This window comes from Mastomys coucha, unplaced genomic scaffold, assembly GCF_008632895.1.
Source record: "Mastomys coucha isolate ucsf_1 unplaced genomic scaffold, UCSF_Mcou_1 pScaffold20, whole genome shotgun sequence".
Taxonomy (NCBI): Eukaryota; Metazoa; Chordata; class Mammalia; order Rodentia; family Muridae; genus Mastomys; species Mastomys coucha.
Window position 1 is genome coordinate 142,387,631 of NW_022196903.1, and position 21,414 is coordinate 142,409,044.

Genomic DNA, 21,414 nt, shown 5'->3' on the forward strand with positions numbered 1-21,414 from the left:
AAAAAAAAAAAAAAAGACAAGCAGCTAAATGTCACTGTTGAGCAGTACGCCAATCACTTACATACAATACCATAAATACCTCCAGAATACCAACCACACTAATTTTACTTCCTTTCACATTCAAAACAATAAAGGACGTTGGTGAAGAATTACATATTCCGAGGGCAGAAAGAAGTTAAATTCAGATCTTTTGGAATGACAATCCCAAAACAGTTTTCCTTGAAAGGAAAGAAATTTCTCTCACTTTTCTAAAATACAGCAAAGACATAGCTTACATTTGAAAAGAGTATAAGCTAACCAAAAACCAAAAAACTAGAGCCCTCTTTAATGCACTGCCATGAGCCCACAAGTTCCTCCTCTGCACTGTGTCAGCAGCAAAGCCTCTCTACAGAGGGTCAGATTTGGATGTTGCCTTTCCCAGTCCCATGGTTCTGATGGGAGGTGGGAGCCGATTGAGAATCCATTGATAGAAGTTCAGCCCCTCTAGAAACCCAAATCCACCTTCCACACCCAACTCTGTAGCTCTGGTGAATGTTTCTTCCAAAAACTTCAAACCCTTAAAATTTCCTCTTTCTTACAAAGAAATCTTTACTTAGATTATTACATAGAACAGTGGAAATAAGACTGGGAGACCACAGGGGAGAAAGATTTTCTGTTCTCTTAAGCATTTTAAGAATCAAAAGCTAGAACCAGAAGGGAACAAAGCACTCAGGTAGTTTTATAGTTTTACAAAGTTCAGGCTGTACATGTATTGACCTGCGTTCAATTTGTAACACACAAAAAAAGCTGAGCACAGTAGCACTTGTGTATAATTCCACTGCTGGGGCATCAGAGACAGAAGTTCCGGGCCTCACTGGCCAGAGTCTATCCAAATAGACAAGCTCCAGGTTTAGTCATAGACCTGGAGTACAGTAAGGTAAAGAGAAACTAGAGAAGATGGTTGATGTCCACATCTAGCATACATACATACATATGTGCATACATGTTTATGCATGGATGGATACATACACACACACACACACACACACACACACATTCCAAGAAATGTAAACTGACTCGGAGAAGGTCATGGTCCTTCCATGTCAAAAGTCAATGAAATTGGGCTTCATTCATTAATTTAGATAAAGGATCCACTTCAGATTTCCTCTACAATTAGTTTAGCTGTCATTCCTGGTTTTTAATTCTTTCTACAAGGAATGGTAAAAATTCAGTTTTGTCTTTCAGCCATAGTTCCACCACTGTACTTGGCAGGTGCCAGTTACTGTGTTGAGTGTTCCCACCTTCTTTTCACATTAACCCTGGGTTGGGAGCTGATCCTGCTAATAAAGCATGAACACTTCACTTAGGCCTGCAGACACCCAATGGGTAGCTTAAACAGGTGAAAGCCAGACATCTCTACCCTCTTTTCAAACTGTAACTTTGTCTCCTTAAATGTTAGGAAGCTCAGTTATGAACATAGAAATATTAATTGTATAAGGGGTATCTCATAGATATAAAATCACAGTGCTTACCTCAAAAAGAAGAAGAGATAGCTTATTCTAGAAGACAAATATGAGAGACTGTGGCTAGGACACATTTGGTTACCCCAAATAACATATTGCAATATGGTAGCAGTTTGGTGACATTTCCATACTAACATAAGAAAGAAAGTCATCAAAGCATTTCAAGTATATTAGTAGAAAACATCAGGTAGGCAAATTACAGCAAAATGGGGACATCTTTGCTATTGGCCTTGGATCCAGTCTGGCAATACACTTAGCTTGTGAGCTGGTGTGTACCAGTGGTCTGTTGGGACACTGCAAAAAGGACTTATCTAATAGTCACAATGGATTTTAGGTAAAACACAGAGGTGAGTGGTTAACCGTGATTTTTTGGAGACTAAAAATAGCCCTAAATAATTTAGCCTTTGGATCTGTAACATTCAAGCTCTCCACAGTCACCAGAGCTTTTAGTCATCCGACTAGCCTTGTACAATGTACATAGATATAGCTTTCCCTCTACCCCCAGGACTTCAGTTTACAATGTCTAAACACTGTTAATGCAAGGTTAATTAGCCTAACTGTTGCTAGTTTTCCTCCTCCCTCTTCAAGACCAAAGAGTCATGTCACATTTAACTGGGACCCTGTTGTAAGTTCTATATTATTAAAAGGCATTTATGGATGTTAATGGCATTATACTTTTAGTCTTAGTCTGTATGTGAAAAACAAAACAAAACCACAGACTGGATAGTTTATGAAGAACAAAAATCTATTTTTTTCAGCCATGGAGCCTGCAAAGACCAAGATCAGCACTAATACTGGCATCTGGTGATACTCTCTGTGCTCTGGAGAGGTAAGCTCAGCAGAACCTCTTTTACAGAGGCATCAACAGCTGGGTGTAGTGGCTCACACCTATAATCCCTGCACTCAGGAGACTGAGGCAGGAAGATTGCTGTGAGTCTGATAGCCTGAACTATGTTTAAAAAAAGACCTGTCTAAGAAGTTCCAACAACACCAACTCCCCTAAGCTTCCATCTTTTAATGCTTCTATAGCATAAGGCTCACCTAAATGTGGGTGCTGGGACTCAAATACTAATTAATTAGCATAGTTTATCATTTTATGATTTAGTAGGTCTACTAAAATTTTCCATACATATGATTCCAAGTTCTGAAAGACCTTTTAATGAACATCCCTTAAAAGCCAATATATTAAAGGGTGCTGAGGTCTAAGCTTTATGCTTTCCCTATGTACAAGTGGGAAACAGTGACAGGAGAGGAGGCTGGCTGACAAGGTCACTGAGCCATGAGATGTCAAACCAGCCAGCCTCACAGAGATGAACAGCCAGCAGCAGAGTAGTTTAGGGTACACAATGGAAAATATACCCGGGAGGAGAGAAGACAAAGAAGTCAACCATGGGCAGTGCAGGCAGAGTACTAGCAGGACAGGTTGAGGCAACCATGGTAGAGTCTGGGTTTGTTGTTGTCAGAGGTTTTGAGTTGGAGGGGTGTGGGTTGGGGAAAATGAGACAAGGTCTCCAGTAGCCCAGGCTAGTCTCAAGCTCATAATGTAGCCAAGACTGGCCTTGAACTGATTCTCCTGCCCCTGGCTCCTGAGTGCTAAGATTATAGGTAAGTACCACCATGTAGAAGCTGTTTGTTTTTGTAACAGAAAAGAGTCATAAAGGGACTTTGGCAGAGAGACAACTGTTACTCCAGAAGGCCATCCTCAGCATTGCTGGATGTAGATGCAGGCCCATTCTGAGGATGATTAGAGGACAAATGATGAGCACCAGAGAGCAGACCAGGGTTAGTTTGGACATTCTGCAACATGGGATTGAAGAGCAGATAAAATCTTCATGGGCAATTCTCAAAAGAACCAGTGAGACAAGAGTGAGATAAGATGTGGGTGTCAAATATCTTAATGAGCTTCAATCTTTTATGAATTGGGAATTAACTTGAAAACACAATAGATTTTTACTGATGAGAATATTAAAATTTCTAAAATATGAATCTTTGGAAGGTAGAGAGATGGCTTTGTAAATTAAGAGCACACATATTACAGATAGACACACACACACTAAATTTCAAATATTAAGAATCTCTTCTGATAGGTCTATCACATGTATTTTTAGTACAGCACTATGTGTCAAGGAGTTTGTTGCTATCCATTCTAACTGTTAGCTCCTGAGAGGTCCTTGAGGTTGCCAGAACAGAGACTACCATTCCAGATGACAGATCCAAACCACATGAACAGCCTCAGACCTGAATGGAGTTGTGTGATAGATAGTTCAATGCCTTTTTGACATCATGTGTTCTCTTCTGTGACCATGCATTCTTCTCTCTCACCACATACTCCCTATTTCCCTTCATTTCCATCCATCCACACTGGTAGCGCACCAGCTATATTAAGGGATTCATGCAATGAAATCACAGTAACGAGCAAATATACACCACCTTTGCAGACAAACCCTAGCACTAAGAAAAAAAAAAAAAACCCACTGCCAACCACAATGTAATATTTCTAAAGCTTACTAAGAAACTTGTGATGGATACAGTTAAAGCTAGTGAGGAATATACAGTATTAGTACTATCTGGGCAAACCAGCAAAATGCACTTTGGGTTATCATTTAGTGACTGTCTACTGTGTATCCTAAGCTAGTACACATGACCCTGAGTATGTTCCCATAAGATGGACACTATTAATATTTGTCTTTTGAAAGAGAAAGTTGTGTCATTCATGGCCCAGTACTTTGTCTTAAGTTCTGACAGAAAGTAAAAAATGAGAGGCAGAATACAAATCCAACTTGTGCCTTTGCTACACACAGTCTGCTGCTGGAGAATCACTGTCAGAAAAACTATCGCCATCTTCCTAAGATGCCCGAAGTTGGGGTGCATCCCTCTGGAGTACAAACATATCAAGTACACATGCTGAAATGGATTCAAGTTTACAGTACCAAGATATAACTTATCAATTCAGAAAATGAGGAGAACACCTACTACAACTTCAGCATTATGAAAAGTAACAAGTTACTCACATAACAATATTCAATTTGACAGGAAAAGTACCAGGAACAGAGCCAGGCCTTAGAAGCATTACATGAAAGGGATAAATCCATTATCTAACATTTAAGTAACAGGTAATGTTCGCCAAGCACACAGCAGGGGCCAGAAACTGCTCTAAATGTATCATTTTTTAATCTCCATTCATATAATTAGGAAGCAAGTATGACTAGGGAAACTGAGGCATTAAAAAGCAAACCAATCAGCAGCAGAATCAGAATATGAATCTGTATACTGGCCGCTAGCCATCCCAATCTTACTATCCTGAAGGGCCATTGTGTGCTTTCCATCCTGCCCCAGAAAAGCAGCACAAGATAAAGGGCTACAGATCAGAGAAAGAGTTAGTATGAGCTGGGAAAGGAAAGGAGCTACAAAGGAGAGGTAATACTTGGCCCAAGGCTGGAGAGATACTGAAGACATGAGTGTGGATGGTGTAAGGGGTCAAGAAGTGCCTGGACAACAGTTCAGGGCTAAGGATGAGTAAACAACAAACTCCCCAACAGCTCAGTCAGGCAACAGCACTTGGTAGATTCTTGAAAGTGTCTCAAAACTGAGCCTAGAATCAGAATAAAGATACTAAGATATCTTTATTTCAAGCCCTGAAAAGGTGATAGAAGTGGAATGCCATACATGATTGATGTTGATTTTGACTCCCCTTTTGCTCAGCTTCCTTTGAGGCAAAGTGAACATGCCTGGAAGATTTTGTCTCCTAGGTCTGTCTCATCCTTGCCTGGTGCCATGTGAGGACCATGTTCATTAAGAATATGTAGCAGGTTAGAGAAAAATCTCATCCTCCACTTCCCTACCCAGTGCTCAGGGTTCTCTAGGAGTTTCAACATGATCAACAATCAGTGTGATGGTTTGTATTATGCTTGGCACAGGGAGTGGCACTACTGGAGATGAAGATGTAGAATTTTCAGCTCTGCCTGCACCATGCCTGCCTGGATGCTGCCATGCTTTTGCTTTGATGTCTTTGAACTGAACCTCTGAACTTGTAAGCCAGCCTCAATTAAATGTCCTTATAATGTTGCCTTGGTCATGGTGTCTGTTCACAGCAGTAAAACCCTAAGACACCTAGGCACTACCTGGCCACACTACTGCTGGGTGAGGTTACTGTTCCCATCAGTATCTGTGATGTCTCCTTCATTTGTGGTGTCTGTACAGATGAAGGTCAGGCTAGTCTATTTTGTCTGTCTTTCCCCTGCCCACTTTTACAGTTGACCTTGCTCTGGGGTCTATGCTATAGATCTAATCTGCTTACATTTAGGGCAGAAAGAGGACAAAGTCTCACCCAACCATTACCAAACCAACTTTTCCAATTGTACTTTCAACGAGAACTCCTCTGAGCTCTCCTCACCTCAACCCACATGCTCAACAGCAAACTCAAAACCTCTTCCATGGCTTCATGTGTTGAGTTTTCTAGTAAGCCAAGCAGAACACTGGGCAGCCTGGACTTCCCTGAGCAATATATGCCCTAGCTACATGGTAATCTACATGGTCTGCAGCCAACACAGATGTTTCAAGAAGTCTACACTACTTACAGAAGATATCAATATGGAATAGGCCAACTTAATCTCATGCCTAATTAATGGGCAAATACAGAAAGGACTCACTGTCTACTGAGGTCTATCATTTCCAGCATTGCTGGAAGGGGAGAGAAACAAAAGAGGGTGTTTTCCTAGAAGCTAAAGATTTATTCCATTTTCGTGGTACTCTGTGAATTTGCCATGGACACATAGGGCATGCAATGAACAGACTGTGCACATGCAAGGATGCTGGCTGAGGAGAAGCTACTGAGGTACTGAGGTGGCTCATGCTAGTTCACCAGTCTGTGTGCTCAGATGCCCACTGACTTTCGTGAGGAAGGGGGACCTTTTCCTAATGCACTCAAAACAAGCAAAAGGTGCCATGGATTTAAACATGTGGGACCCATGCCTCATGGTTGCAGCTTGCTCCTTTATGAAGGGATGCTTATATGTAACAGAGGCCCTGGTCTCTTACTAGTTAATTCTCATGGTGTGGTAATGACTTTTACAGAGACTTGTTTAGTCTAGCTTTCACGCTCTTGGAGGCAGCTTTCATTTGCTGAAGAGACTAGTATCATATGTCGGTAAATTTCCAGTCACTGGGCCACGGGTAAAGTTACCAAACAAAGAATAGCACTGTTTTTCCCCTCCTTCAGAGCTGTTTCCCTTACACACTCAGTTCAATGCCTTTCCTTTCTTTCTTTCCTCTGTTCTCATGAGAAACAATCTTTTTGTCTGGCTGACCTAGACCTCTCTTTTTGTAGACTAGACTAACCCTGAACTCATAGAGACCCACCTGCCTCTGCCTCCTGGGTGCTAAAATTAAAGGCATGAGCCACCACATCCAAGCAGCTCAATGCTCTGGGTAGTGCCATTTTCTGGGTCACACTCTAGTTCTAAATTTCTAAGCATTTAAATTGCTACGCTACCTTTATAAACCCTGCTGATTGCAAGGTCTGGTTTTTAACAAAATGTATTCTCCCTACCCTAAATTGCATGAAGCTAACTGTCTTCTGAATGTTATCCAGTACAATGCTTCCATACACAGGAAGTTTTTATACATGGGGCTGAACTGTCCTCAAAGATGGCAACTAGTGCAATCTGCCTAGCACTTGGCTTTCAGTGCTAAACTGAAAAAAGTCCTGGGAAACTTAGAAGGGAAAGTCATTCCTAACAACATCATACACAGCTGGAACTGGGCAGTGCCATAAAGTGCTAATGGTTAGGCCAAACCTTAATTTCCACAGAATTTAAACCAAAAATTCATTTGATTTTTCTATGGACTCTCTGATATTCATAAGTTGCTCCTCCTTTTCTTGTCCCCCTTTCTCCTCTTCCTGTTCCCTGTTAGAGTTTAATAAAAGAACAAAACAAAACAAGTACTTTTCTAGTGGGAGTCACCTATTCTGAACAGATGCAAACTAGAATTTTCTCACCTGTGCTTTCTGTGCCATCTGATAGGGAACCAGTAAGGCATTTGTTATAAATGTATTTTAAGTAGGAAAAGGAAAAGGAGGGAAGAAACGTAAGTCTTTAACAAGTGCTGGGATGGCAGATTCTCCTCTACACAAGAAATACAACAGTCTGATCTAGTGCACAATAAGCTGACTGGGCTGATACTTCAAAGCCCAAGTTTGAACCAAGCTTACATCCTTAATTACCAGCAGTCTGAGGTCTATATTTAAAAACACAACACATGTATAAATGCTAACCATAATGATACCTAAATAATCCATCTTAGCTATAGACAACCCAAACCAAACATCATACAACACTAAGATTTCCAAACACAAACTTTGACACAGTTATCTGTGTATCAGTGAACAGAGGTGTCAGATACTCATTTTTGTTTTGAAATACTGGTCATACTTCAAGTTCATGGAAGTTTTTCCCATAAGATACTGGGAAACCCAAGGCCGAATGGACCAGTTTATGTTTAGTCAATATAGTGCTATTACGGATATCTAGCATACATCAGCTAAAATATGACTGACAGTGTCCTGGGAACCCCCAAGTAAACAGTGAAGTAATCTGCTATATATTTTTGATAGAGAGCCACTTCTGTGTGGTCCTAAAGTAGCTTCTTTGGTCATGATGTTTTGTCCAGGTATAGAAACCCTAAGATACTAGGGTCCTCCATCTCAGGGAAGCCATGGATAACAAAGGCCTGAACTCCCTCTAAGCAGGAAGTAGATGATCAATGGCAACTTCCAGGAATATAGAACAACTAGATCTACATTGCTGGACAACCTGATGCTCTCTCAAGTTCCCTCTTCCCTGACAGGTGTCACAGGCATCACACAGGAAGGGAAGAACAGGGTACTAATATTATGTAAAAACCTTACCATCTCTGCTGTCACCATAGCTCATGCCCCAAACTGCCTGCACAGAAGAGGAAAAAACATTTGTTGAGCCTTTTGGCCACTTAATAAGGGGCTGGCTGGCTGTAGCAGAGGTTCTGAACCTGTGGATTACGACCCCCCCCCAGCTGCATATCAGATATCTTGAATATCAGATATTTACATTACGATTCATAACAATAGCAAAATTACAGCTATGAAGTAACAACAAAAATAATTCTATAGTGGGGGGGTGCAGCATTAGGAAGGGTTGAGAGTCACTGGGCTTGAGGGTGTCTGAAAGATGATACAAACAAAATGCATTTACAAGCCAGGCGGTGGTGACGCACGCCTTTAATCCTAGCACTTGGGAGGCAGAGGCAGGCAGATTTCTGAGTTCGAGGCCAGCCTGGTCTACAAAGTGAGCTCCAGGACAGCCAGGGTTATACAGAGAAACCCTGTCTCGAACCCCTCCCCCCCCCAAAAAAGCATTTACAAAATAGTACTAAGGGGCCAGTGAGATGGCTTAGAATGAAACAGGCCTCTAAACTTGGGGAACCGAGTTCTATTCCCAAACCCCGTACGATAGCTAGCACAGAACGAACTCCTAGCAGTCATTCTAACTTACACGTACTTACACGCATGTACACGTACAGGCGTAAGCACGTACACGCAAGCACGTTCCCATTCATGCGCATGCGCAGACTAAAGGACTAAATGTGATTAAAAAAATAGTATAAAATATGTATTCAAGTGAGTTTTCTTGATCTTACAGACTACACTTTCCATGAAGGCAGGTAGTAGAATTCAAGCAGAAAAGCCCCTTAATTCAGAGCGTGCTCTTCCGGCCTCCCGCCAGCAGATGGCGCGAGGAAGTCCCGCCTACTGGAAAGGACCCGGATGGGCGGGGTTTCTCGGCGGCGCGCGCAGCTCGCCTCATTCCGCTGTGCTCTGGGAAGGAGAAGGCCGAATTTCCGCTTGCTGCTCCGCCATGGCTCGTGGTCCCAAGAAACACCTGAAGCGTGTGGCGGCCCCGCGTCACTGGATGCTGGACAAACTGACCGGCGTGTTCGCGCCCCGTCCGTCTGCCGGCCCGCACCGCCTGCGGGAGTGCCTGCCGCTTGCCATCTTCCTGAGGAACAGGCTTAAGTATGCTCTGACGGGCGACGAGGTGAAGAAGATCTGCATGCAGCGGCTCATTAAGGTCGACGGCAAGGTCCGCACCGATGTGGCCTACCCAGCGGGCTTCATGGATGTCATCAGCATCGACAAGAGCGGCGAAAACTTCCGCCTTGTCTACGACACCAAGGGCCGCTTCGCGGTACACCGCATCACGCCCGAGGAGGCCAAGTACAAGCTGTGCAAGGTGAAGAAAGTCTTCGTGGGTACCAAGGGCATCCCGCACCTCGTGACGCACGACGCGCGTACCATCCGCTACCCTGATCCGCTCATCAAGGTCAACGACACCGTGCAGATCTCGCTAGACAGCGGCAAAATCACCGATGCCATCAAGTTTGATACCGGCAACCTATGCATGGTAACCGGAGGCGCCAACCTGGGGCGCATCGGCATCATCACCAACCGCGAGCGCCACCCTGGCTCCTTTGACGTGGTCCATGTGAAAGATGCCAACGGCAATGGCTTCGCTACCCGCCTCTCCAACATCTTCGTGATCGGGAAGGGCAACAAGCCGTGGATCTCCCTCCCCCGCGGAAAAGGAATCCGCCTCACCATCGCCGAAGAGAGAGACAAGAGGCTGGCGGCCAAGCAGAGCGGGTGAAGTGGACTCTGAGGGACGTTGCGGGGAAGGGGCGTTTAAATTTGTTTACACTTCAAGTTTCTAAGCAGTATGTTGAATTAAAAAAGGAAGCAAGCTTCTTTCTGGTTGCCTATGTTTCTTCGCGTGCCTCACTGCCATAATGGGGGAACCACCCAGACGTGTGTTCATCTCATTTTGAAAAAGAAATGGGTACGTTCAGGGCTTGGTTAACCTTGCCGATCACTGAACCAGTGGAACTTCATTATTTCTTTAATGTGCCAGGGTTAGGATTCAATTCCTAAAGGTCAATGAAATTAGTAGAAACTTAAGACTTAAAAGTCAGCCTCTCCCCTTCTCAGAGGAGAAAAGGAACGGATGGGCCTGGGGGTAGCTGGGAGGAGAGGGGGCTGATGCTGAGGTATAAAGTGAATAATTAAAAAAAAAAAAAGCCTCTTTAACATCCAGAAACTTAATAGAGAACCCCAAAAGTTATGAGGTGTAAAAATTGGACTGCTGTTCTAACTCCCAGAAAAGTAATTTAGCGAAAACGCTGAAAGGTCACATCTAATTTAGGAACCTGTAGTCCATTGTCAGGGTATTTCTTTAAAACAAAATGTAGCTATAATTTTCTCTTTTAGAAGTAGCAAATCCAGCACCACAAAACACTAAAGGAAGACTTGCAAAGGAACTAAATTATGAAAGAGTTCAGTTGCTTTGATAGTAGCGGCTTATAAGTGCAAATAATTTTTTTGTTTTTTCAAGACTTGGCTTCTTGGTGCATCCCTGACTGTCTTGGAACTTGCTCTGCAGACTAGGCTGGCCTTGAACTCACAAGAGATCATCCTGCCTCTGCCTCTCAAGTGTTGGGATTATGGGTGTGGCTGCCACCACCTGGCAAATTTATTGGCATTTTAATGTCAATGAGCCAGGAAAGTTAAATAATAGTTTAACAGTTTTGCCCTTTTGCTGGCTAAAAGATAATTTCCGTAACAGTTTTACTAGTATTGGTTAGAGAAAATACTTGAATTTCAGATGTTTGTGAACTCCCAGTTAAAGGAAGGTAAAGGTTTTTTTGGTTTGTTTTCTTTCATTTTAGAGGATTTTTAGTGAATACTATATACAACCAAGGATACAAGTTTTTAAAGATTTGTGGAGAGACCTGAGCATGTGAATGCAGCTGCCCACAGAGGCCAGAGGTTGGTAGATCCATCTGAAGCTGGGGTTATAATTAATTGTGAGCTACCTGATCTGTGAGTGCTTAGAACAAACTTGTGACCACTGCAAAGAGAGGTGTGTTAACCACTGTGCCAACTTTATACCCAAAGATAAGGGTTTTATTTACAGAAAGATGGCTTACTTTTTTCTAAATGAGAGTTCCTTTAAATGAACTGGCATCTCATTAATTTGCTAATGTTAAAACATACCCAAACCAAGGTCATTGGTAAATAAGATACACGGATCAGCTTAAGTGTGGGAAGATGAGGTCTGGTTTTAGGGCTGCAGATGCAGCTTGGTGGTAGTGCCTAGCACACATGACATGAGTGGGCTTTTGTTTACCTGCATGTATGTGCAACACCTGTATGCCAGAAGAGGATTCCTTAGAGCTGGAGGAATGATGGTTACTAGGCAATGAACCCGGATCCTCTGCAAGAACCACGAGTGCTCTTAAACTGAGCAGTTTCACCAACTCAGGAAGGCTTGTGTCAAGCTTCACAAGTAGAAATCAGAGGATAACCTGGGAATCCGTCCTCTGTGTCCACTATGTGGGTACTGGGAATCAAATTCCAGTCATTAATCTTTATCTGCAGATCGATTTGCCAGCCTTACCCTAGATGGTTTCAATCGCTACCACCATGAAAATAATCTCTAAAAGCAGACAGTCCTGGATTTAAATACTGGCTGCTTCCACCTAGGTTTGAGCTGCAGGTTTTAGCAAGAATGGGAACAAAACATAGGAAGCATAAGTGTGCATGCACATACAGTTGGTTAGCACTGTATTCTAAAAATCACTACAATCTTGTAGTGACATGGAATTTTTTCTACCTCAATAGTAACAGAAGCGGATGTTTTAGACATGCTATTCTGTGTTCAATAAAACTTTTTTTTTTTTTGAGACGCGGTCTCCCTAGCCCTAGAGGGTCTTAAGTTTCCCGTATAGCCAAGGCTAACCTTGAATTTCTGATTCTCCTGTCTGCTCCGATTACAGGCTTATTTCCACCAGACCAGGTTTGGGTGGTGCTGAGGACAGAAACCAGGGCTTCCTGAACACTAGGTGTTTTTTACCAGCAGAGTTGCATCGCTACTCATAATTAACTTTAAGCCCTGGAACATGGACCTTCAGACTTCATTTAAATCAGAGAAAAATAAATCAAGCTTTTCTTGTCTAAAACAGCACCCAAACCTAGGTCCCAAGGGTATTTTTACTCAAATAACAAATATGAAATGTGCAGCTCTGGGCTCTGAATAGTTTGGAGATAATGTTTCGCTGCTGTGTGGACCAGGCTAGTCTCAGAGATCCACCTGCCTCTGCCTCTGCTTCTGCCTCCCCAGCACTACGATCAAAGGCGTGAACCACAGGTCCTGTTTTTTAACTTCAAGTTGTTTATAAAGCACACGGAGCAGCATACGGAGAGTCACAGATTTGGTTGTTTTGGTTTTTTCCCACCCACGAGCGTGTGCACCCATGTGCGCATGCGTGTGGAAACCGCCATTACCCTCTTTGGAGGAGGACCTCTCAATCAAAGCCAGAGCTCATTGATCTAGCCAGTCTTTCCTGTCTCGGCCTCCAAGGCTGAAATTACAGGCAACTGTCTAGCACACCTAGTATTCAAGTGCGTCTTCAGGATCTGAACTCCTGTCCTAACTCACAGGAAGCGCTTAGATCACTCTGCTACTTCCTGGACCAGACGCTGGGGAGTTTGTTTTTAATGCTTCCCCAACATCCAGGGCTTTAGAATGCCAAGTCAGGACGTTTGCAGGAACATTACCCTCTAGAATTGCTGAGTGATTGCGGGGATCCCACGCTCTTGAAGCTATTCTCATCCAGGGCTGTGAGTGGGATTAAGCTGCATGAATGCTCACAGCTCAACTATACTGTTGTCTGGAACATACTAATTATGGGGTGGAACAGTGCATAGTTAACCAAGCCCTTTTTTGAGCACATCTGCACCCCCAATATCATACTCACACCTGTTTCTGCTGACCCTAATTGGTATCCAGTCTGTGATGTGCACGAAACCCTAGGTGGCATTTGAAGCCAAGCCCTTGGGGCATAGGTATCATTGTAAAAAAAACAACAAATAAACCAAACAAAAACAAAATAAAACAAAAAACCTCCCTATTCACTGTGGAGGCTCTTAGAGCACTTTTGAAATACTAGTGGAAGGGGAGGGGGACTTGCTAGTAAATTCAGGGGAATGTTAATAGACTCCGACGATCGAGCGAGTGCCACATTCTGTGCTTTAAACATATGGCTTTTCTTATGAGTTGAGATGGGAGGAAAACATGTAATTCGAGTCTCAAAATAGCCTAAACCAAGCACCAGGCATTGTATGAGATAGGAATCTCTATTTATTTATAAGCCCAATTACTAAGGCATATTGCTTCGGCATCTTATATATGAAGTGTGACAATAAAGAAATGAGATCAGGCTTTTTTGTTGTTTGGCTCATAAACTGGCACTGATGGAATTTTCAAAATAAGAGTTTCTAAACAATATTAAAGAACTGAGGATGAGTAGAACAAGTTTATAGCCAAGACCATTGCCAAAGAGTCCTCTTACTGTATAGCTCTGATTTCTGTACTGAAACCAGTCATAGCTTTTGATCTACATAGCTCACATATAATATCAATCTGATAATAAATTCAAATGGTGAAGAATATATATATATATATATATATATATATATATATATATATCCCTTTTTTCTTTTTAATTTTGTAAATCCCGAGAGCCATAGTCCAGTGGCTCAATCTCTGGTATTACAATAGGAAAGACCTTCAAATATACATATGTTATCTGACTGTGCTGGAGGTGGGGGAAGTGCTATCCTTTGAGACCAGGATTAAACAATTGTGGCTGGAGAATGGGTTCTGTAGTAATTTATGATCTCCATGGAAATCAGTTCCCAGCACCTGTTTTGGTCCTTCATAACTGCTTCTAATTCCATTCCCAGGGGACTTAAAGTCCTCTTCTGGCCTAAGATGGTCTAAGATCTGTCCTTATTATTTCTTTTTCTCCCCTCCCTTCCCCTTCTCTCTTTCTCTTCCTGACTTTTTTCTTTCCCTTCATTGTTTTTGTGGTAGTGAGGTTAGGATATGCTAGGCAAACATTCTACCGATGAGCTTTATCTCCAGCCCTACTTTTGCATTAAAAAAAAAAATCTATTTGACACTTGTCTAAAGTATATGTGTATACATTACCCCCTCCCCACACACATACCATATTCAGCCCCCAATCCCTTCTCTCCTCAGCTCTCTTTTATACTTTGTATTTTGAGACAGGGTTTTACTAGGTTGTTCAGGATGACCTTGAACACATTGTAGCCCAGGCTGGTCTTGAATTTTTTAGCCTCCTTAGACTCCTGAGATACTGGGATTACAGGCCCGTATGTATTCTATAGATAGGAGTCTATTTCTATTCACCCCAGATAGAGAAGGCCAAACAGGCTTAACTGAGAACAATCCTAACTAAGTGTAAGTAGATGAACCAGTGGGGCTGACTTAGAGGAGGAATATGGGTGGAGTTACAGGAGCATGGGGGATATGGGCGGGGTCACAGCAGCATGGTCAGCTATACCATCAAAGTGTCTCCATATGCAGAATTGTCGGCTGCTTACACATCCTGGGAAGGAGCCCAGGTGCCAGGTGCTGTCCTAGCCAGAGTCTGCCTGCGGGTAAGTGGGGTTTTGCTCTTTAGCCTCAGCTCAAAGAACTGCCCATCCCAAGCAAGCACTGTGAGGTGAGCTGGTGAGCTGACACATGTCATTACTTTGGACACAGAGCTTCCAAACCAACCACTGTCACTGTCTCACCAGTGTGTCAGTGAAAATGTGAGCTGGCTTTCAAGGCACTGCATGTATTTTTTTTTAATAAGGTGTCTTCTTCCTACCCACCCACACCTCACACTTGCTTTATTCTCATTTCTTTCTTTCAGTACCTTCATTATTTCACTTTTCTCCTCAACTCTTCCTACTACCTCACCCCTCCTCTCATAGTATGCTATATACCATTCTTGGTTAGGGGAAAAAATAATTAAACGTATGTATGTGTCTGTACACATACATATACCCTGAGTCAGGAGTGATGATAAGCTAACAATATGTCTATCAGAACTGCTTAACAGGACCCAGTCGGTACTGTCAGTCGTTAGTGGAAGTGAGACACCACTTGGTATCCACTAGGATGTCTGGAACAAATAAATAAGCGAATAAGTAAATAAATGACCAAAGAGCACCATGGAAGATGGGAGTGAGTAAACTTTTTATGTTGGGATATGTTAACTCTACAGCCAGCCTGGAAAAATGTGGGAGTGGAGGAAGACCTCAGTATATAATTCAGCTCTGTATTCCTAAGTACTTGGGCATCCATCTAAAAAAGTAAAAGTTAAGACTGTTTATTTTGGAATGGATAGAGCAGTGTTATCTATGACACTCCAGGTGTCTAGTTTCTGAACACAGGTGAGTACAATTTACTATAAAAAAAAATGCAAGTATTGATTATACTTTGTGTAAACCTCCAAAATACCAAACTGCATCAAAGAAACCTGGTACAGAAGATCAAGTCCTTCCTCATTCAGCTTCTGTGAAGCATCTAGAAAAAGCTAATTCCCAAAGACAAGCAAATGCTGGCTGCCCTGGGTGGAAGTAAGAGTGATTGCTCACGTTGAGACAGTTCTGTTGGTGGTAGAGTGTGCAGAGTCTGGATTGCAGGACAGTTCTCAGAGCTCTACAGATCCATTAAAAACACTACCTTGTATATTTAAGATTGTACAATATAAGTTATCTTCATCAAACCTTTAAAAAAATACTTTATTAGTCTCATTTAGTGTGAGAGTGATACATACTAGGACCTGTTCACCAGCTAGCTTCCATTGTAAAATTAGAGAAATATTTTCATGTAAAAATTCAGACAGCCTGGGCTAAAACTAGATTATTAAAATGCCCAGGTAGATTCATAGCATTTTGGATGTTCTAGTTTACTCTCTTAGCATTTGTAGAAAACACATATGTCTTTGAGAGATATATCCTTCATATAGTATACTTGAGCTTTTTAAAAATATTAATAGGTTTGTCAAGAGTAGCTTGTTTTATATGTTTTCCCTCTAAAGCAAATACCTATGACCTATGTAACTGGCATTGTTATGATAAACACAGGCCTTATAACCTTTGCTAACAGGCCACACTGGACGGCAGTGGTCAACCTCATATCTATACACTACCTCTGGGTAAACTGCACATGCCATGCATGCTCTCAGTAACAGGCTTGTAACTAACATACATTTATGTTTTTGGAGAACCATTGCTGGGCCCTGCGTGCATTAAGTTCTGTGACTACTGCAACAAATTACTGCAAGCATAATGGCTTAAACCTAGTCCAGTTTGTTTTCCCTCATTTCCAGAGGTAAGCTGTTACTAGGACTCTTCCTTCTGAACGGCTAGGCAAGCCACCCCTCCCCCAACCAGTTCCTTCCAGGATCAATTCCACCAGATCCTGGTGACACCAGCACATTCTCCTGCCTGCAGCAGTCACTCTAGCCTCTGTCTCCATCTGTGCACTGACTTCTCTCTGCATCTGTCTTCCAACATTACACAACAATCCTGAAGAGCAGTAGGTACCTCAGGTAATCCAGGAATTCTCATAGGTCCTTAGATTTGCACAAGGATGAATATTCAGAGAGCTTCCTCTTAATCCACTACACTGTATAAACAAAATCCATTTTAAAATATTTCAATGGGCCAGGCGGGGGTGGCGCATGCCTTTAATCCCAGCACTTGGGAGGCAGAGGCAAGATTTCTGAGTTCAAGGCCAGCCTGGTCTACAGAGTGAGTTCCAGGACAGCCAGGGCTACACAGAGAAACCCTGTCTCAAAAAAACAAAACAAAACAAAAAAATATTTCAAAGGGCTTAACAAGACGCATATCTAAAAGAAAATAATTGGTCTGGAGGTGTAGCTCAGAGGTACAGTTTCTGCTTAGCCTTTGTTTGCTGGATCTCAGGCACCAAAATAAAAATAAATTAAGTTAAAAAGATAAAGCAGTGTTTCTGCCTTGCTGATTTGTCTCTGACTGGGAAATAGCTTTCTTTTTTGAAACCTAAGCCTTCAACCTGAATTATGTAGGAAGGTTTTGTGATGGATTTGAGTATGGCCCATTGAGAAAATAGGAAGCAACCTCTTCCATGACTGAAATAAACAACTTACTGAGGCATGAGGGGGTGCACTTCCTCCTGTGCTGTCTGCCTTCCCCATCTCTCTGTGACTGATGGCGGTTATTTTCCACTGACTCCTGTCTCTCTCCAGTGGTGTTTTTCCAAAGGAGGTGTGTTTGCATATACCTCAGGCTGGAGTACAGCACTGTAATGAGCTGTGACAGTATGAAGTCAGCCCTTCTTTATCACACCTTCAGTACTGAAACATTATCTTCTCTGTCACTCTGTAGTGTATCAGGGGAAAGACAGAAGGGACCACACAGAGCCGGCTCTGAGCCACCCAGAGTATGGGAAAACAGACTGGTTCTACAGCTTTGATGCCTTAGAATAAATAACCAGAATAAAATAATGTTTTAGTAAGTGTTTAAAAAATGAGGGCAAATGGGAAAGATGCATAGCTTCTGAGACCTAAAACCTCATAAACAGTCCAGTCAGCCTTACCAGCACTGGGACACTCCCCCTTTCCTATCAATGTTCAGCAAGGCACCAAGAAATCTGAAGACTGTTAAAAGAAATGCTTTGATTTGCCAAGATCGGAGGCCACCTCATTCACCCCAACGAAATCCCTTTCCCACATTCTGCCAGTGCTCTTCACAGAAGGGAACCTTCAAAAACACAATTTCTGCTGGGCAGTGGTGGCACACGTCTTTAATCCCAGCACTTGGGAGGCAGAGGCAGTCAGATTTCTGAGTTCAAGGCCAGCCTGGTCTACAGAGTGAGTTCCAGGACAGCCAGGGATATACAGAGAAACCCTGTCTCGAAAAACCAAAAAACAAACAAACAAACAAACAAACAAAACCCCACAATTTCCAAGCAAACTAAAGGACAGAGTGGGAGTGTTTGTATTCTTTGGCACTTCTATATCATCTGTTTTCAAAGGTAAGCTTGTCACATCTCCTGGGTTTACATGGTTCCGATAATATACTGAATACCAAGGTCCAAGATCTATGTGAACCTAGGAATTAGCATCAACTTAAAACCTATAGTAGTTGCTGGTTTTGTTTCCAAAAAAAAAAAAAAAAAAAAAGGCATTTTAAAATCAAGGCTTATTGGTGCTTTGTCAAGCTATGCTTTTAATTTTTGGGCTGCATAGCTTTTGTGAAACTGAGCTTCAACCTTAGTACTGAGAAAAAATAATAAAAAAACATATCAATGTTTTCTTGGGGCTATTAGCATGTTATTCTAGGCTGTTAACAAATAGCACAGTGAAATATGACTACAAAGGAGGTATTAAATAAGAAAATATTAAGAAAAAAATCTGATATATTCAAGAGGCATTCCATATGAATTAGTACTAATTTTAAAAGTAAAATTTTCATTTTTATTTACAATTCACACTCAATATGAATAACTCAGTTCAACATTAACAAAGGACACAGAAGAAATATCATTTTAATAGAAAATGAAAGGATGTAAAAGCTTTGGAATATGAAAGCCTATAGAAATATCGCTTGAAAATCCTCCTCATTCATTTTAGAAGTCATTTGCTTGTCCATATGTGGCTTAGACTGTGAATTTCTGTATCAGGAGAAAGAAAGACCCACAGATTGAATCTGGCCTGCTGCTTATTTTTATAAATAACATTTTATTGGGATGCCAAATAAGTAGAAGTATAAACTCCCAGGAAAGTGAAAGGCCTTACTAACATTACTGCCTCGGAGCTCTGAACTGTCACCTCTGACCTCCCCATCTCAGGGGAGCCCTCAGACCCCCACCATGGAGCACTACTTTGGCTGAGTCTTGAGGAAGACTGGGCAAACTTCATGAGGAATTTGAGGGGCCTGGTTGTTACTAGGGACCCCTCTGAAGATTGTACCCAGTAATTCCAAATGTGTTTTCTGCTTCCTATTTGTTGCCATGCCCACAAGCCCTGACTGCTGGACTCAGTGGCTTGCTTTGACTTCTCACGATGGACTGTGAGTCTCTGGAACTGTGAGCCCAAATAACTCCTTTCCTTTCCTATGCTGTTTCTATTAGGTTTTCTGTCGCAGGGATAAGAAGTAATTGCCATATAGCAGAGTCTCATTAATATGTTTGCCAGATAAATGGATATAGAAGTTGGAGAAAAAAAGGATGCTGTCACAGACCAACTTTGAATATACTTCCTTTCCTCTAGTTGACTTCTGCATCTTCCCTTCCAGCCACTGACACTTAGCAGAGCATCTCCCTCTGAGATAGTTTGTATATGCTAGGCCCAGTGAGTGGCACTATTAAAGAGTGTGGCCCTTTGGAGTAGGGTGGCCTCGTTGGAGTGGGTGTGGTCCTGTTGAAGTGGGTGTGGCCTTGTTGGAGTGGGTGTGGTCCTGTTGAAGTGGGTGTGGCCTTGTTGAGTGGGTGTGGTCCTGTTGAAGTGGGTGTGGCCTTGTTGGAGTGGGTGTGTCACTGTGGGCATGGGCTTTAAGACCCTTATCCTAGCTGCCTGGAAGCCACTATTCTGCTAGCAGTCTTCAGATGAAGATGTAGAACTCAGCTCCTCTTGCACCATGCCTGCCTAGAAGCTGCCATATTGCCATCTTGATAATAATGGACTGAACCTCAGAACCTGTAAGCCATGGCAATTAAATGTTGTTTTTATAAAAGTTGCCTTGGCCGTGGTGTGTGTTCACAGCAGTAAAACTCTAACTGAGACACCCTTGAAAACGCATTCCCCTTCCCAGGAACATGCCTCTGTTATGGATGTGCCTCCTTGAGGGTTCTAGGCAACCATGACGGCATCCTCTCGCAACTCTGATGTGCATTCAAGATTGGGATTGGAAGATTACTCTCTAATAGTGTCCAGTAGCCAAAGTACGAATCTTAGTAAGTGACCGTGCCTTGGTCTGAGCCCTCCAGAGAAGCAGAACGCACAGCCTGCATATGCACAGAAGGGCCTGTATTGTAAGAATTTTAGTCATGTGACTGAGGACACTCAAGACAGTCAATGCTCCAGTTTACCTCTGAGGAAGGAAGAGTAGATAAACATCTGCTGGCTGGAGAATTCCTTCTTTTGTTCAATTCAGACTTTTAACTGCCTGGGTGAGGGCCACCCATGATGCCAAGAACAATCCACTTTACTGAGAACTCAGTGATTGAAATATTCATCTCATACCCAAGTACCCTCAACATCAACATTTAGAATATTGGGCAAAACTTCTGAGTGTACTCAGTCCAGTCAAGGTGATGCCCAAAAGAGATGCCACACTTGGATCTGGATACAAAGTGTCTTCCAGGGCTGGCGAGATGGCTCAGTGGGTGAGAGCACTGACTGCTCTCCTGAAGGTCCTAAGTTCAAATCCCAGCAACCACATGGTGGCTCACAACCATCCATAATGAGATTTGACGCCCTCTTCTGGTGTGTCTGAAGTCAGCTAGAGTGTACTTATATATAATAATAAATAAATCTTTAAAAAAAAAAAAAAACAAAGTGTCTTCCAAAAGGCTCATGTCAAAGGTTTGGTCCCCAGAGAGTGACACCACTTCTGAAAGGTGACTGGACAATGAAGTAGGTCATGGAGAGCTTCTAGAGGGTATATCTCATCCTCTGACCTCTTCCTCTACCTCCCTCTGCTTCCCAGATCCCATGAAGTGAGCATCTGTACTCTGATATATTTCCACCAATGTTCTGCCTTGCTACAGGCACTGGACCAATGATGCCAAGGAAGCATGGGTTCTGATCTCCGAACCTGCAATCTCAGGTCAGTCTGTCCTGTTTGTAATTGCTTTACACAGGGCGTTGAGATGGCTCATGGAGTAAAGACTCTTAAGGCCAAACCAGACCACCAGAGAGCAATCCCTGGGGCCCATGTGGTGGAAGGAAAGAACATAGACTTGCCATTTGAGTTCCA

At 42.6% G+C, this 21,414-nt stretch overlaps 2 protein-coding genes across 3 annotated transcripts in view; one reads left to right on the top strand and one right to left on the bottom strand.

Moving 5' to 3' along the window:
* Tmtc1 (transmembrane O-mannosyltransferase targeting cadherins 1) overlaps nt 1–21,414 on the bottom strand; it is a 208,883-nt gene that overhangs the window by 111,619 nt on the left and 75,850 nt on the right. The gene's annotated exons all lie outside the window — the stretch shown is intronic.
* Nucleotides 9,154–10,281, top strand: LOC116099828 (40S ribosomal protein S4, X isoform-like). The gene has a single exon (XM_031383954.1). The coding sequence runs from the start codon at nt 9,191–9,193 to the stop codon at nt 10,181–10,183; it is 993 nt and encodes a 330-aa protein (XP_031239814.1). The 5' UTR covers nt 9,154–9,190; the 3' UTR covers nt 10,184–10,281.